The 16,231-nt window shown below is 47.1% G+C and overlaps 4 protein-coding genes across 4 annotated transcripts, besides 6 other annotated features; 3 read left to right on the top strand and 1 right to left on the bottom strand.

Annotated features, from left to right (window-relative positions):
- Positions 1-541: 541 nt before the first annotated feature.
- On the top strand, positions 542-3,119 carry NFIA_052560 (uncharacterized protein; the record flags this gene model as incomplete). The annotated part of the gene is made up of 3 exons (XM_001257807.1): positions 542-829; positions 988-2,328; positions 2,388-3,119. The coding sequence occupies 3 exons, from the start codon at positions 542-544 to the stop codon at positions 3,117-3,119; spliced, it is 2,361 nt and encodes a 786-aa protein (XP_001257808.1).
- A 1,444-nt stretch (positions 3,120-4,563) lies between these two features.
- rho1 (Rho family GTPase RHO1) lies at positions 4,564-5,513 on the bottom strand (the record flags this gene model as incomplete). The annotated part of the gene is made up of 5 exons (XM_001257806.1): positions 4,564-4,716; positions 4,774-4,908; positions 5,001-5,198; positions 5,321-5,348; positions 5,446-5,513. 5 exons carry the CDS (start codon positions 5,511-5,513, stop codon positions 4,564-4,566), a joined length of 582 nt encoding a protein of 193 aa, XP_001257807.1.
- A 1,241-nt stretch (positions 5,514-6,754) lies between these two features.
- Positions 6,755-6,786: a microsatellite.
- Positions 6,787-9,113: 2,327 nt separating this feature from the next.
- Positions 9,114-10,238, top strand: NFIA_052540 (mitochondrial 54S ribosomal protein uL24m; the record flags this gene model as incomplete). The annotated part of the gene is made up of 2 exons (XM_001257805.1): positions 9,114-9,530; positions 9,591-10,238. The coding sequence occupies 2 exons, from the start codon at positions 9,114-9,116 to the stop codon at positions 10,236-10,238; spliced, it is 1,065 nt and encodes a 354-aa protein (XP_001257806.1).
- Positions 10,239-10,644: 406 nt separating this feature from the next.
- Positions 10,645-12,241, top strand: rtt106 (putative negative regulator of DNA transposition (Rtt106); the record flags this gene model as incomplete). Its single annotated transcript, XM_001257804.1, has 4 exons — positions 10,645-10,762; positions 10,860-11,198; positions 11,264-11,620; positions 11,676-12,241. 4 exons carry the CDS (start codon positions 10,645-10,647, stop codon positions 12,239-12,241), a joined length of 1,380 nt encoding a protein of 459 aa, XP_001257805.1.
- Positions 12,242-13,187: 946 nt separating this feature from the next.
- Positions 13,188-13,223: a microsatellite.
- Positions 13,224-13,354: 131 nt separating this feature from the next.
- Positions 13,355-13,392: a microsatellite.
- A 185-nt stretch (positions 13,393-13,577) lies between these two features.
- Positions 13,578-13,753: a microsatellite.
- A 118-nt stretch (positions 13,754-13,871) lies between these two features.
- Positions 13,872-15,386: a mobile genetic element.
- A 496-nt stretch (positions 15,387-15,882) lies between these two features.
- Positions 15,883-15,911: a microsatellite.
- Positions 15,912-16,231: the final 320 nt, after the last annotated feature.

Raw genomic sequence — 16,231 nt, 5'->3', positions numbered from 1 at the left:
ACCAGAGAAAATGAGTGAGCATAATTCCAAGCATATTAATCCTTGAAAGTGGATAGAGTACCCTCCCGTATTTTCTTCAAACCCCTCCCTACTCTTTTTCCAGGTCTGCAAACAACGTCAATTGACGATATTCGATCTGGGCGTTTGACATGTTCTTCATGTAGAGCTTTCAAGGAAGCTATGCTGAACTCGTCAGCTCCGCAAAAGAGGATACGGAGAGGGTCGTATGTTTTCGTCGCAAGGAATCGATATCCAAAGCTGGGCTTTGAGAAAGCGCTTCTATGGCGGCAGAGAGCTCCAGCTCTCATGATATGAACCATGGTCTGAACCTGCCCATGTCCTCGTGAGACGGGTTCTGTATTTGTTATTTGGCTGTCGCGGTCTTGAAGTGAAGCTCCGCGGAAGCTTTCCCGATGCTCAGCCACGTGATGTCACCATGTCAACATGGCCATCTGATCAGCGCAGCTCGTCTTCCAACGACATAGTCGTGCTCAAGTGTGCCACATCTCTGTGATGAGCAGTGGCATGATCTGGACATGCGATGCCAGATAGCGAATTGACTTCAGTGGTTCCCGCGCAGCTCTCATTTCTTGCGATATACAACCCCCTCCTCGGACCGACAGACGAAAGTATCGGCGATCAGGTTGTTTTTTACACCTCCAGAACAGAGCGATCACGACGAAATGAACGATCGGTTCTCGGTAACGATGATGCAAAGCTTACTGAGGGGCAAAATGAGAGGCTGCGCCAGATAGGACTGGCGCAGGGAATGGTCAGCTTCGCCAGGTTCGAATCACAACGTTTTCAGAGGCTGAATGAAGCTGAGATGGTACTCCAGGAATTTTTCCGAGGGTAAATCGGTCGAGTATGTGGAGACAGAAAAATCTACCGTCATACTACATGAGTTGGAGGAAAATTGGTGGATACTAGCAGTAAGTATGGCGTCGCGGGGCATTTCTGAGGTGATCGCTGACGATGTTATCACAGTCAATAGATCTCACTAGGCTTCCCAATGATTCAGCAAGTGGCGCCGCCTCCCAGCAAGATACATCCGGTGCTTCTCCTTTCTATTACTCCTCGAGAGAGATTTGTCCGCCGCAACTTTTGAAACAACAGCTATGCCGGGCTCATTCCTTATTCCTCCTTCATCATGAGCTTACGCTTCAGCGTCTGTACGACCGCGTTGGAAGGTCCTCGTTTTGCACTTTTCTTGAGCGCTTTTGGAGCAAATTTGCATGGAGCTGGGACATTCTCCTGACCGGGAACCCCACCGTTGAATTATATAACGGCATAAAGCTCTCTGCTGGCGGCGAGCTTGGCATCGGAGTGGGCGAGGAAGAATGGGGAAGCGGGGAGAGAGAGGTCCTTGAGGACTATGTACTCAGAACAGACGGCCTAGTGGATCTAGTCGTCTCCCGATTCGGCGATCCTCCTTCCGCGGCGGAGGATTTAGCAACGACAAAGAGATCTGAAGATCCTGCTGACGCAGGCGAAAATCAGGGAAGTTGGCTTGGTTCGGACGTCTACCCTCGTCCATCAGATGGTGTCATATTCTCCGGAGCCGGCAACATCTCGAGGTCTTCTCTGGTACAGGTCTCTCAGTGGATGGAATGGATCTTCAGATATGGCTATGATGCGTATGGGGTGGGTGAGGACCCGACGTCACCGCGACGGCGAAAACGCCGAAGGGGACACCGTGGTCGATCAGCTGCGAAATCTCTCTCAGCTAGCCGTACCGACAAATCCCAATTCACGAAGACAAAACGCAGCTTTGCCCCAGGGATACCCCCTCCTCTCGTAGTAGGAACATCGAAAGCTACGCAGGAGGCCGGACAAGGGACACGCCAAAGTAGCGCTGACAACTCCCCATCCAGGGGCGACAAGGGCAGCGATTGGATAGGTCTTGGATCAGATACTCTGGTCAAGTATCTAACTTTCGGGTACGGCTCGTCTTGGAGATTTCCGTCCGGCACAAGCAGCACACACCCCCGCATTGAGGCATTGAAGCGGGAAGAGACTGAGTCGGACGCAAGGAAAGAGCACCAGTCTTCTGACTACTCCCAGGAAGCATCTGAAGAAAGCGCACCGAGGGTTAGCAACGACACCAAACCCAAGGACCAAGCCAACGGAAAATTCATTATTGGTCTACGTGATAACTCTGACATTGTGGACTACCAATCTCCTGAAGATAACGCCAGGGATGACTCAACAGCCAACTTAACACAGAAGATAGTCCAACGGACTCTGTATGTCCAACGAGCTGGTCGTTCAGGACAAAGCGCAGCAGGTGATATGGAATCCGTTGAGCTGCGGGTAGTGGTTTATGTCGTACGTTCAGTCCCGGTACCAGGCCTGCTCATTGAGATGTCAGCTAATGTAACAAACAGAATCAACCTTTTATATACACCTTCCTTTTCGACCCTCAAGCGCCGTCCTTGAACGATGTCTCTCTCTACCAAAGCATTCATCACCAACTCGCTCCCCTCCAGAGGCCATTGAGCAACTCCACATCACCTGCAAATGCCGCAGAACGCATTTTCATGTCGGAGAATGCGGTCGATTTCAACAAACGCTTTTCAACCAAGAACCTACCGGTCTACGATCTCGTTTACGACCCCACAAATCTGACCATCCGGTCTTCTATTCCGAACATTCCGGACCTCGGATACTACTCTCTGGAGACCTCGCCGTGGTCCCGCGTCGAGAGTCTCAACATTCACCAGCGCCTCCTGAGCACATACGCCGAAACCAGGCTGCGTCCCCTCGAACTCGAGCGAACATGCAAGACTAGTCGCGGCTGGTGGATCGTCTGGGTACGAATCACTGACGCACAACTCCCGGACCATCAAGACGATCTCAATTCAAGTGTTAGCAAAGGCGAAGGCTGTTCTCCCCCTCCCGCGTGGGAAGCATTCCTAGTCCGCAAAGCAAGCGACCACGTCTCGGCATCGGGGCATTCTCGCGGTGGCAGTGGAACACGATTCTTCAGAGATCTCGGTGGTGCATCATCACCGGGACTGCAAGCCTCCCGCTCTGAGACGGGGCCGGGGAAACTTGTCGAGGGGCTGGGCCTTGATGCGAGACGATACATAGAGAATCTATTAAACCTGAACAGATAATGTCATATATTCGGGTTTAGGAACTTTCCTATGAGATACCATATTTCTTCATTCTGTACTCACGCAGAGGCGCTCAACGTTAAAGAGAGAAAGTGCGCTAAAAGTAAACCACAGTCGACATGATTGCAATCGGACAAGTGACACCATGAATTCTGTAAGTATCCAGTTAGACTAAATCAGCCACGCCTTGGTCTATTAGCATAGTATTGGGCTCGCAGCAGAGCATAGCCATGCATTTATCTATTTAAACCGATCTATTCAAATCAAGCACTATTGGGTCTCCACTCAATTAGACTGGCACCAGCCCCAGTGGGAATGACACATAATCTGCTTAGTACTACTAGTTACCCTCCTGTAGACTAGTTCCCGGACCGTAGCAGACTCTAGAAGGTCGACTTCAACATGACTCTTCTGAAGAACGCTACTATCTACTCCGTGGATGCAGGGATGGGTCTGACTCAGGAGTAATCCTGCTTACCAGAATACTAAAACTGTAGCAATACAGGTGTGTTATCATACTGTCTAGTTCTTCTGAAGACATTGCTCAAACATACCCGTGGTAATGAGAAACAACCACAGTGTAAGATCGTACCCCTCATCAATGCCTACCTTAGACTTAGGTTGCTAATACTCTACGTTGTCAATTGGAAGATATAAGCAGATACTATCGACGCGGAAAACAGGCAGTACACAATTAGTACAAAAAGAGTAACAGCATTATTATTAGTTGAGAGCCTGAGCAGGTGACACTATTGCAACCATCTGTGTTGAAACCACTCGGACATCCTGGGACTCGTGGAGAATAGGACAAAACCTAGATTGACTGAAGGATGCGAGCGTCAACGATCGAAGACAGTTTCATGCATTCTCTTTAACCGAAAAAAGGAAAGTATGAAACCCCTGCTGACAGTACCCGATGCGATAGGAATCGTCTATCATACCACGAGATTCCGACTCCCTTTCTCGATCAATTTCTCAAGAGAGTATGTTGGCGGGACACACGCGACAGAACGCCATCCTCAAATTGCTCGCTTCCGAACTATACGCCCTCACAGTCGTGGGCCGCCCTCGTTTTTTTCCCGTTGCTTGCTAGGAACCAAGCAATATTTCGCTGCTACAGCAGCCGGGCAGCCCTGTAGACGCTAGGAGAACTTGAAGCGAGAAAATAAGGAAAACCCACAAGGTTATGAAGACAACGCCTCCCTAAGAAAATAATAGAAGTCTGCAAAAGAAGAAAGTCGACCAACTGCATAGCCAGATAATTCCCATGAAGCTCATGTGCCCGTAGTCGAACATTATCCACACTCGCACACAGGCACATCTGCACACGCCAACGGAGAGAACCCCCTCTCAGTGAAAAGAAGCAACCAGATATTGGAGACGCTGATCCGTTGATAAAATCTCCGAAAGAAACAGACCTTTTGCGAAGGAGACGAAAACTAGTTTACAAAATAGTGCACTTGCCCTTCTTCTTGTGGGTCTTGGTCAAGAGGGCAGCCCGGGTTGCAGCCTCGAAGACCTCACGAACACCCTCGTTGGTTCGTGCGGAGCATTCGAGATACTTGTAGGCCCCAATCTTCTTGCGAACTTCCTCACCCTGAACGGATATGTCAATAATCTATAGAGCAAGTTCATGTTCGGGCAGGTCACATACCTGTTCAGGAGTGACTGGCTTCTGAGAGGTCTTGTGCAGCTCCTCAATGGTCTTGGGGTCATGACGAAGATCCTTCTTGCAACCGACGAGAATGATCGGGAGGCCTTGGCAGAAGTGAAGAACCTCGGAGATCCACTATGAACGCTGTCAGCCCCTGTGTATGCGCGCATGAATCACTTTCCCCCTCTTCCTGGGTGAAAGAAAGGGACGCCTGGGCTATTGTTCACCTTCTCCTGGACGTTGTCAAGGGAATCGGGGGAATCGATGGCGAAGCAGATCAGGATGACGTGGGAGTCGGGGTATGAAAGAGGACGAAGACGGTCATAATCTTCCTGACCAGCAGTATCCCAAAGGGCAAGTTCAACATGCTTGCCATCGACCTCGACATCGGCGACGTAGTTCTCGAAAACAGTGGGGACATAGACCTGAAGAATTGTGGAGTGTCAGATGATAAGAGTCATTCGAGCACTGAACGACGAAGTTGACTCGAATCGAGCAGCAAGCATCGGTAGTACGATGATGGACGGCAAGGCTGGGGAAAGCTAACCTCAGGGAAGGTTCCCTTGGAGAAGACACTATCCAAAGAAAATCGGGATTAGCTCAAGTAAGAGAAAAGCTCGGTGCTGCCGATGATCATGATCGCCATAGGCAGGGAGAGTATATGAAACTTACATCAGAAGACAAGTCTTACCACAGGCACCATCGCCAACGATGACAAGCTTGCGGCGGATTTCAGCCATCTTGAAAGGAGACAATGATCAGCGAATGATTTAGAAAATTTAATGATGACAACGCAGAGACGATGGGATGCGTTGATGAGAAGTAACAGCAAAGGAGGTAGGAGTACTGTTGTAGGTAGATAAGTGATGGAATAGGCGGAGGGTGGTCGAGAGTAGAGAAAGGGACAAGTCAGGCGCCCGAGAGCAAAAAGGGTTATCACATACAGTGCACGGGAGCAACAAGCGCAACGGCGCGGAACACTAAAAGATAGAGGTATTGAAAGGAGGAGAAGAAGAGGAAGGAAAGACAGAGAGGAACTGCGAACTTTGAATTAATTTGAATCTATCGATGGAGAGAATCCAAAAAAGGACTGGGATGGAAAATAGATGGTGAACGGTCTTCGATGAGGAAAGATAGTTGTTGGTGGAGGTGGTGGTGTCAAGTTTCGATGCTAAAGAGAAAGAGAGGTTTATCGGCGTTAATAATGAGGTTAGGTTGGCCTAAGGACTCGCTCTCATTTCGTTTGGGCGATGTTTCGTTTTTCCCCGGCTGGTCCTCTTCCATTATTAGGTATTATTAGTCCCGTCCTCATGCTGCTGACTACTCCGTATTGATGGACAGCAGACAGGACCATGAAACGAGTTGGCAGTGAAATGGATGTAATTTTACCAGACCCATCTGTGGACAACAGTAACCTTACCTACTTAGGTAAATATGTGGCTGAGCCAGGCGGTGTTTCTTTTCCTGATTGTGCATTGTATTTACAACCAGGATTTTTTATGCGTATAATATTTACATACTCTGTGTAGTTGTCATACAGTCAGAATCTAAGATGATAATGGGCACTATATCAATGTCCTTTCACTCTTTGTCTCTGATATAGAGATGCTCTGCTTGATTATGTGGAGAATAAGGATTATCTTCCCACATTCAGCTGCCTCAATCTGCTGTTGCCTTGTCCCCTTATTGAAGCCACCGTGACTGAGACCCAATTTCCTACTCCACTTAGATGATACACGCTAGTACATGGCCATGAAGCTTGGATACTGTACTGTACCTTATGTCTCACTGTAAGAGTTTCTCAACGGGATATGGAGTACTTTGGATGTCTTCGCGGGCAGGAAATAGGTGGTTGAAATTATATCTTCCCGTACCTAGCTCAAACTTGTTCTCCAAAGTATTGAGTAGTTACAACTTGGTATATATCATCAGTATTATTATTGCTTCACCATCTTATTTCATGGATAAGATCTTGATGGTGGACCTGGCTTGGGAGGACCTGGCTCGGGAGGATCAGGCATCTAATTGGGTTTTTCTATGCCCACTCACTCTGGCTCGAGATACGGAGCTCTTCATCTGGGGCATCAGCTCCTCTGAATACCTCACATGTCAGCATGAAGATAATTCTATGATGGTTAGCTTGGGTAGGGTATGCCATAGAATATTGTAATATTAGAGTCTTTAGCATGTTGCTTCCTGCTTCTCCAAAAGAATTGGTTAAACCAAGCGCAGGAGTCCGTCTAGAGGGGAAAGACCATGCGTGTCGTTAATCTGTACCTGTGCAATGCCACAGTACTGGGAATAGTATGTATTCATTTGGCTTCTGCTGGTATACTTGATAGTGGCTTACCTGATGTTCCAGACCTTATAGCTGTTGCCTTGAATCGACATGAGACCGATGACTGGACGGGATCTGCATTGGCTGGTTTGCAAATGCGCAGACACACCGAATCGTTTTGCCTTGGTCGTGTTCGGTAGAGATAACCATGCCAACTCCAGGTCTAAGCAGGACATTGCGTTGGAGCTTGAGGTGTTATTATTGTTTCCTTTCCAACCTGCTTGCCTGTCAGTTGCCATGGATGCTTGTTTCGTTTGACCCTAACAGATTAATAGGTAGGTACTGGTATCTTACAACGTTCGGTACAACGTGGTCAAAACAATACGTGGCGGTGCATTATCGTCCGCCATAGCCCCCTATCCATCCCATACACACTAACGTCATCTATTGGAATTGGCTACCCCTTTAGATTTGCGTTCTCCTGATGAAAGAATAACTTCTTCAATCAGCCCCTGCCCGGAATACTTCGTACAGAGAGTAATCATCTCTCAATGGAATACACAGCCACAGACAAAAGGATGAGCAGAAGTGCTGCATCTTACATCACTTTTCTCGAACCTTGATAGGACGTGTGGATTAATGCTATTTCTGAACAACAGCAGACGCCTGGTCCAAAAGACGATCCGCTCATGCTTCGCGATTTGTCGAGCGACATTTATCGCTACATATGTGGTCATGCTTTGGTTTGAAACGAGTGCGCATTACACGTCAGAGCTTCAGTGGCCTCTGGTTCGTCAGAAGCCTCTCCAGGCCTTTGCCTCATTATGCCAGTGATAGAATGGGGTTGCTCCGCTGCAGGTTGTATTCCGGATCATGAAGATGAGTGACCGTCCTTCTTGGAATGGATCAAGGTCGATTGCTACGTGACTGTCTACAGTGCTTGGTTTTTAATTGCAAACAGTTTCATATCAAAACAGGAGGCTGTCCACGCTGATTGATATACACTCAGCTTAAGGTAAACCGTATCTTCATGCGACCGCTCTTCGCCTTATCACCCCGAGAAGGGAACATGTCTGGTTGGTGCGCATTTCCGCTTGAGATGTAAGCAGTTCAGCTCCATGTGATAGGCCATTGCAACAGGTTCATGGCGAACCCTCCGACATGAACCTTGTTCCGCGCAAAGCGGTAAGGTCAATGACTGAGACGAACTCGGTTCGTCAGATTCTTCACATGCCACAAGTCTCCATGAGGCTGGATTACCTTGTCGTCTCACCTCTCTTGCGATCCACGTAGGTGGCAATGGGTGTGCGAGCCAAGTGGAAAGCCTCGTCCTTGCACACTGGAGCTCGTTTGAGTCGTCCCTGGTCTTAGACGAATAGCCATCAATGATGGCGCAATCTGGTGTGATCGTGGGTGTAAGGCCCTGCATAGAGTCCGGCTACTATCGAGCTAGCTTGGCTTGACAAAATGCTTTTGATCGAGACGAAAGCGCTATAGAGCCGGGGAGAGATACTATTATACCGGAAATGCAATCGTTCTATTGCTCGATGCCGAGCCTATACACTCTACACAACCGTCTGGCTATTATTATTATTATTATGCTTTCTGGGCAAAGTATTTAACGTTGATTTGGTGGGAGTAGAAGACAAGATCCAGCACTCGTACCGTCGCATTTAGAGAGTTCTAACTGAACGCAAATCTGGAACTCATTCATGATATATGTTTCGTCGGTATCGTAACCAGTTACAGAATATAAAAGATTCGATAACTAGTAAAAGTTGTCATATCCGGCGAAGGGTTTGACTAACTGGTGCAGAAGCTTCCAATTTGACAAGAGCAGCACTAGATTTCAGAGACTGCAGACAAAACCACCTGCTTGCTAGGTATTATTGATAACTCGTTGAGAGGAAGTACAATATCCGACGCCTCCCATTGGTTCTTCCTAACTTCCACGCATTGTCGGTCACGTGCACCCAGAAGCCGCAATTTTCCCTTCCCGAGTGATATCTCAGGAACTGTTGGTGATCCACAATTGGCCATTGCTAGGACAGCATCATTCAAGATGCAGAAAATTATCAGGAGGACAGCCCTAGCGAGGAACCAGGCTCAGCGAAAGGCGATCCGAGCGGCCAAGGCCGCCGAGCGCGAAGAATTTAAAGATGCATTGAGACAGCGTTTCGCCTTTAACCGCATAGAACTCGACAATGTCCGGGCCGAGAGAATACGACGCCGGGAAGACTGGTTGCGAGGGCCTCTCGCTCCAAAGCGTGATGCAGGTCTCGATGGAAAGACCTTTGGTTCTCTGAGCCCACAGGCGATGAATCCTCCGACGATACCCAAGCACTTGCGCAGGAAGTACATCAATATTGCTGCGGGTGACCGGGTGTGTATCATGAAGGGCAGAGACAAGGGCAAGATCGGCGAGGTCATCAAGGTGGACCCAAACAATGAGACTGTGATGGTCAAGGACCTCAATATGGTGCGTTTTTACGGTTGCCTACGATCCATGACTACCTACTAAGACCGGCGGTTTCTGCAGGCCGATGTGCATTTCCCCGAGTGGTTGAACGAGCAGTACGGAAACAAGACCCCCTTCAACTCTGTAAACCTGCCGATCTCGCTTGATGACGTCCGACTCGTGGTTGCGCTCGATGATCCGGAGACGGGCGTCACACGGGACGTCTTGGTTGAGCACGTCTATGGAGGAGAGCCTATACTCGAGAGAGAATACGGCACAGACACCCCGAAACACACCAGATATATTGCCGGCGAGGACATAGAGATTCCGTGGCCCCGCAGCGAACCCGCAACAATGAAGGATGAGGAATGGGACACACTCCGTATGGAAGTTGAGACGCCGACATGGATTCCTTCATTGCACAACGCCCCGTTCCCTCCTAGCGTCCTCGATGAGCTCCGCAACCCATTCTCCAAGTACCGGACGAGGCACGACCCCGAATGGGTTGAATCGAAGAAGATGGAGGACCTCAGAAAGGAGTATCTTCAAAGCAGGTCTTTGATGACGCCCAAGGGTGAACTCCTCGCCATGCTGCGGGCTAAGAAGGCCGACAGTATGAGCGCCAGACGGGACGCCGACGGAAATTTCATTATGGACGACCAGACGGCTGGCTTCATCGCGAATTTCATGCAACAGAATGCGGCGAAGAAAGCTGGGTCTTCTGCTTAGATTCCATATGACGTTCTACTGGGGATACTGTATTCAACCTTTCTTCCTTGGGATTCAACTGCGTGTATACAATTGTACTGTAGCATAAGAGAATAAGACCGATTTGAAAATAGAAACCAAGTATTTTTGTCTGCTCAATGCGCAATAGCATCATTTGCTTGCGATGCAACACAATGGCTATCTAATAGCCTATCAAATGAGCCACCATAGCATGAACACAATGGAGATAGAGGAGCGTCATCTCGAGCGATTTGCCGCCGGGGAGGGCCCGTGGTGCTTTATCCCATCCCATCTATCCGCACTCCGATTTTGTCTCTCATCCTTTCTTCTAACACATAAAAAAGTTCAGCCCCGTCTTCGCTATTTCTTTTTGTTATTTGGGGCTGTAGCTTGTAATTATATCGTCATGTCTTTTGCTACAATCAACCGATCTGCTACGAAGGCTCTTTCAGCCAGTATCCCTGCCATTGAAGATGCCTTCGCTGCTGAACCTTCTTTGAAGAAACGAGTTTATGATGCGATTGGTACGCACACTCCCACGATCTTGGTTTCTGTCAGGCTTCTGCAGTTACGAGATGCTGCTGGGAATATAAGCTAACATTAATATTTTTCCCTTAACAGAGAGTACCCCGCAACATGTCCCTCTCTTCGAGGATATCGCTAAATACACCTCCAGCCTGCTGGCCAGGCACGCAAACCCACCCACCCAGCCCGTAGAGGCCGACGAAGGCCCTGCCGCAAAGAAACGGAAGCTCCAGAATGGCAATGTCGCAGGCGATACACAGTCTTCAGGCGATGTTAAGGCGGAAGCGCCTTTACAATTCTACATGCAGGATGTCTCCTTTGCTATACCGCAACGCAAGAAGCTCACCCTCGAGGTAACTGCCGGGCGCGGTTATCTGCGCGCGCGGAACCAAACATCAAAGGAAGTGGAATTTGGTGTTCCAATGGATAGAATACGTAAGTTTTGAGCGCGCTGTGCTTGGTAGCTAGAGAGCGCTGACGTTTGACCGTACGTTTGATAGGACATGTTTTGTGCCTTCCCGTGCCCGAGAAGTCTCAACGACAATTCAACTTCTGTATCATCCCGCAATACAGTGATGGCATCAACCCGCCTCCGGAAGGCGAACAAGTGTTCGAGTCCATGGTATGGACTGTCTCCGATGGACCGGCTAAGGCTGCATTCTCCGGGAATGGGCAGCAGGTTGGGACTGGTGATGGAGAGACAGCTGAGGCCTTGGTTCGACGGGTATTGAATGAGAATTTATCGCATACAAAAGTCGTCCGGCCGGATGAGAGGCAGTTTGTGAGTGCTATGCCAGAGGCGCATCGAAAGGCGGAGAAGGCCTATCATGTCAAAGCCTTCCGTGGTAGCAAAGAAGGTATGGGGTCCCCCAATTCTGACCCTTCGTCAGTGAGCTAATTCATATCTTTCAGGCTATCTTTTCTTCCTCTCTACGGGTATTTTCTTCGGTTTCAAGAAGCCATTAATCTTCTTCGCCTTTGAGAACATTGAGTCGGTCTCATACACTTCAGTCCTCCAGCGCACTTTCAACCTCAACATCGCGGTGCGGCCTCACAATGGTGATGAAAACGAGACGCAGGAATTTGAGCTGTCCATGATTGATCAGGCTGACTATGCCGGTATTGATGCATATATCAAGAAACACGGTCTACAAGACGCGAGTCTGGCAGAAGCGCGACGTGCTAAGCGCTACAATATCAATGGAGCCAAGGCAGAGGAAGATGCTGCTGGCACCGCGAGCGACAATGCTGCGGAGGAGAGCGAATTACAAAAGGCTCAGCGCGAGCTCGAAGACCAGGAGGATGAGGACGAAGAAGACTACGATCCTGGGAGTGATGGCGAGAGCGATGGTAGTGGCTCGAGCAGCGAAGAAGGGGAGGATGGTGATGAAGAAGGCGACGAAGATGATGAAGGGCAAGACCTTGTTGCGGCCGAGCTTGGGAGCGAAGCAGAAGACGTAGCAGAGGACGAACTGTGATCCTTGTCTCGATCTGTGACGCTAACTTTCGTGCGCTCGATGTAAACAAGATCCTGTCATGTTTGACTGGCCCTTTGCATCCCTGCAATTGACATAAGGTGCATCCGATTACTTTCCCATTGTTCTTCTCTAAATCATCTTTTCTACAGTAAGCTTAATCACAAGCCGCTAGATAGATCGAGTCCGGTTCTTGTGGAACATGAATAACAGATGCGCGACAGTCACAAAGATACCATGCATGACCAGTGCCTGCCCTGGCTTGCGCAGGTAACCATCATCCAATAAGATGCTGATATGAATCTAACTCTGCGTTTCACGCCAACAAGGTTTGATAGACTCGAGTGGCCCACAAGGAAAGGGAGACGGACAGAAATGAAGTTATTATGGCATCATATAGTGGGCCAGTGGGACGTGGCAGATCCTGCTGCGCCGTTGATAGTGCCATACTCAATCCTCTTTTCCCTGCCAATCCGTCGTCTACTCTGTATTCGGATCAGGATTCTGTGAACCACTCAGTCGGTTTTGTTTGGCGCTCTGCCGTTCGACCATCGGTTATGGAATTTGAGATCTAGCCGAAGCCATTCCTAGAGACGCTTCTAGATCAATAAAGGGTTTACGGGTATCCGATCGTTTGTCTCCGTACCAGTCGGTATTAGGGAGGTAAATTGGGTAGAAAAATACAGTAATGTGCGCGCTACATCCCCTGGTCAGGTACAAACGGTATCAGGGGCTATCATGTCTGAAGCGTCTCCGCCGCAGCAATGCCAACTCCGGCTGCTGTTGTCGCCACACGAACAACTGTCGAGTCGCAAAACCCAATCGGTGGCGCTTATCAAAGGCTCTTGAACTGGTATACATTATTACTGGTGAATTTCAGGGAAGCTGGGGACAGAATCAAATTGTAAACAGATCTTAAAATACATATGTGTACCTCATGTGATTATACAGGTCGCCAGGTCGCCAGGTCACCAGGTCGCCAGGTACATGACTAGTAATTACCAGTAGGTTACCAGTAATTACTAGCATTATGCTTGCCAGGTTGATTACTAAGATTTATGCTAAGCTCACCAGGCTGAAAACCTGGTGACCTACCTGTATTAGATTACATACTAACTAGTAGTACTAGCACTACTAGTAGCTACTAGTAGCTAGAATAAATTACCTACCTAGTGAGCTTTGGTAATGTATTATAAGAGTTATGCAAAGATATGTGTATTTATTACTACTAATTACTAGATATTTCTAATATTTACTAGGTACTATATAGATAGGCTTTATCTTATAAAAAAACTAAGTTATCTAATATTCTAACTATTCTAACCTTTCTTACTAGTATTACTAGTATTACTGGTAAGAGGTGGTTATAATAAATATTAAATAGATAAGAATTATAAAGTATTATTCTTTATGCAAGCTTCCTTACTAGTATTACTAGTAAGAGGTGGTTATAATAAATATTAAATAGATAAGAATTATACAGTATTATTCTTTATGTAAGCTTCCTTACTAGTAATAACGTAATCCACGACCGAGTGACGAATACGACTAAGTGACAAGTTTTCGTCGCACCCATCAAAATACTCAAACCAACATTCAACAACGCGTCAGATTTTCATTATGCTCATATAAAATGCCCTTATCCCAAGAAAACTGCATGCAAATGGCTATCTCTGCCTATAAAACGCAAAAAATTAAATCAAAATTGAAAGCTGCTGAAGTATTTGGCGTATCTGAGGCTACCCTTCGCCGTCAGCTTAAAGGAACAAAACCACGCGTAGAAACACGCGCTAATAGCCATAAATTAACAGCTATTGAAGAGGAGGTCCTTATGAAGAGAGTGCTAGATGCAGATAAGTGAGGCTTTTCAATTTGGCCAGAGTTTCTGCGTGGAATGGCGCAGATTTTACTTCGTGAACGCTCCCAAGATTCTACCACAGTGCTTGGAGTTAACTCGGCCTATTCCTTTGTTAAATGCTGTCCTGAATTACGTGCAAGATATAATTAGAGAATTACATACCAGTGTGCAAAGCAGGAGGATCCAAAGGTTATAAAATAGTGGTTTGAAACTGTACATGGAGCTATTCAGGAACATGGCATCCATGAAGATGATATCTGGAACTTTGATGAAACTGGCTTTGTAATGGGACTCTGTATAACATCCAAGGTTATTACTGCAGTGGATCGCAGTGAGAGACCCTGTATAGTTATTCAAGGGAATCGTGAATGGGTTACAATCATTGAATGTGTGAGCTTAAAGGGGGTTTCTATACCACTAGTGGTTATCTTGAAGGAGAAGGAGTAACAGGCTACCTGGTATTAAGAACCAGTAGTTCCTTAAACCTGGTCAATTGTACAGAGTGATAATGGCTGGACAACTGATATAATAGGCCTTCGCTGGCTTAAGGAGGTGTTTGAGCCACACTTGCGGCAGAGTTCAACTGGTGCAAAGAGATTGCTTATTCTTGATGGCCATTCTAGCCACCAGACTGCAGAATTTGATGCTTTCTGCAAGGAAAATGCAATCATTTGCCTTTGCATGCCACCTTATACTTCCCACCTTCTACAGCCACTGGATGTTGGCGTTTTTGGCCCGCTAAAACGCGCATATGGGAAGTTAGTTGAAGGAATGATGGTCATGGGAAACAACCATATTGACAAAGAAGACTTTCTGCACCTATATCTGCCTGCGCGTGAAAAAGTCTTTAATCAAAAGAATATATGCAGTGGCTTTGCAGGTGCTGGTCTTAAACCATTTAATCAGGACCAAGTACTTGAAAAGATCACTTTTCAACTTTGTACACCAACACCACTACTTCTTGTCAAAGGCTTAATCTCTTCTGCTTTCCAAACACCTCAGAATCCTCAGCAGCTAGATTACAAGGTCTGTAGCCTGCAGAGGAGTCTTCAGAAAAGGAAGCTTTCTAGCAGCCCAGTATCACATATTCAACATCTTGAAAAGGCAGCTCAAATGGTGATGAATATGAACCTTCTTCTGCAACAAGAAATTAAGGTTCTACGGGCTGAAAATGAGCGGAAGATCGGGAAGAAGGCAAGAAGGCGTGCTAATCTAGGTGATGATATCCTTTTATCTGTACAGGAAGGTCAAAATCGCGTTCAGCAGCTTGATATACCACGGAATGAGCAGGTTGATAAGTCTGCACCTGCCCCTCGCCAGCGAGCTCCACCGCGCTGTAGTGGCTGTTGGTCCATTGGATATATAATAAGAACTTGTCCTAATAAATAGCTTTTTAATTAATTACTATATAATCTAATTTAATTATATTTTGCTGTTGGAAAGCTTCAGAAACAGTATGGGTGCGACGAAAACTCGTCACTCAGTTGTATTCGTCACTCGGCCGTGGATTACGTTACTAGAAGAAGATGGTTATAACTAGAATTATGCTTATCTGCATAACTCTTATAATACATTACTAATGCATTACCGAAGCTCACCAGGTAGGTAATTTATTCTAGCTACTAGTGCTACTAGTAGTACTAGTACTACTGGTTAGCATGTAATCTAATACAGGTAGGTCACCAGGTTTTCAGCCTGGTGAGCTTAGCATAAAATCTTAGTAATTAACCTGGCAAGCATAATCCTAGTAATTACTGGTAACCTACTAGTAATTACTAGTCATGTACCTGGTGACCTGGTGACCTGGCGACCTGGCGAGCTATTCACTCACCTCATGTACTTGTCAGGTCGAGCCGGTTTATAACCGTTATGTAACATACCAAAGACACTGACGAACCTAAATACCATGTGACATTCCGCAGTACAAGAAAGTAGTCTGCAGGGATTTACCTGATAGTATCAATAGTGAAATATGATAGTAACCGCAGTAACAAAAGGTCCTGATCAGATCAAATTCCAAATCGACTCCCTTACACAATTCTGCGACTTATCAAAGTTAAGATGGATTGTTTCCTTTTATGTACTTGATCCAACTTTAGTACTCATACGTGGTAATGGAGTACTACTACTTCAGG

The sequence above is a fragment of the Aspergillus fischeri genome, genomic scaffold, assembly GCF_000149645.3.
Source record: "Aspergillus fischeri NRRL 181 1099437636266 genomic scaffold, whole genome shotgun sequence".
NCBI lineage: Eukaryota > Fungi > Ascomycota > Eurotiomycetes > Eurotiales > Aspergillaceae > Aspergillus > Aspergillus fischeri.
The sequence above is the reverse complement of the archived record's forward strand: the minus strand, read 5'-3'. Positions and strand labels throughout refer to the sequence as shown.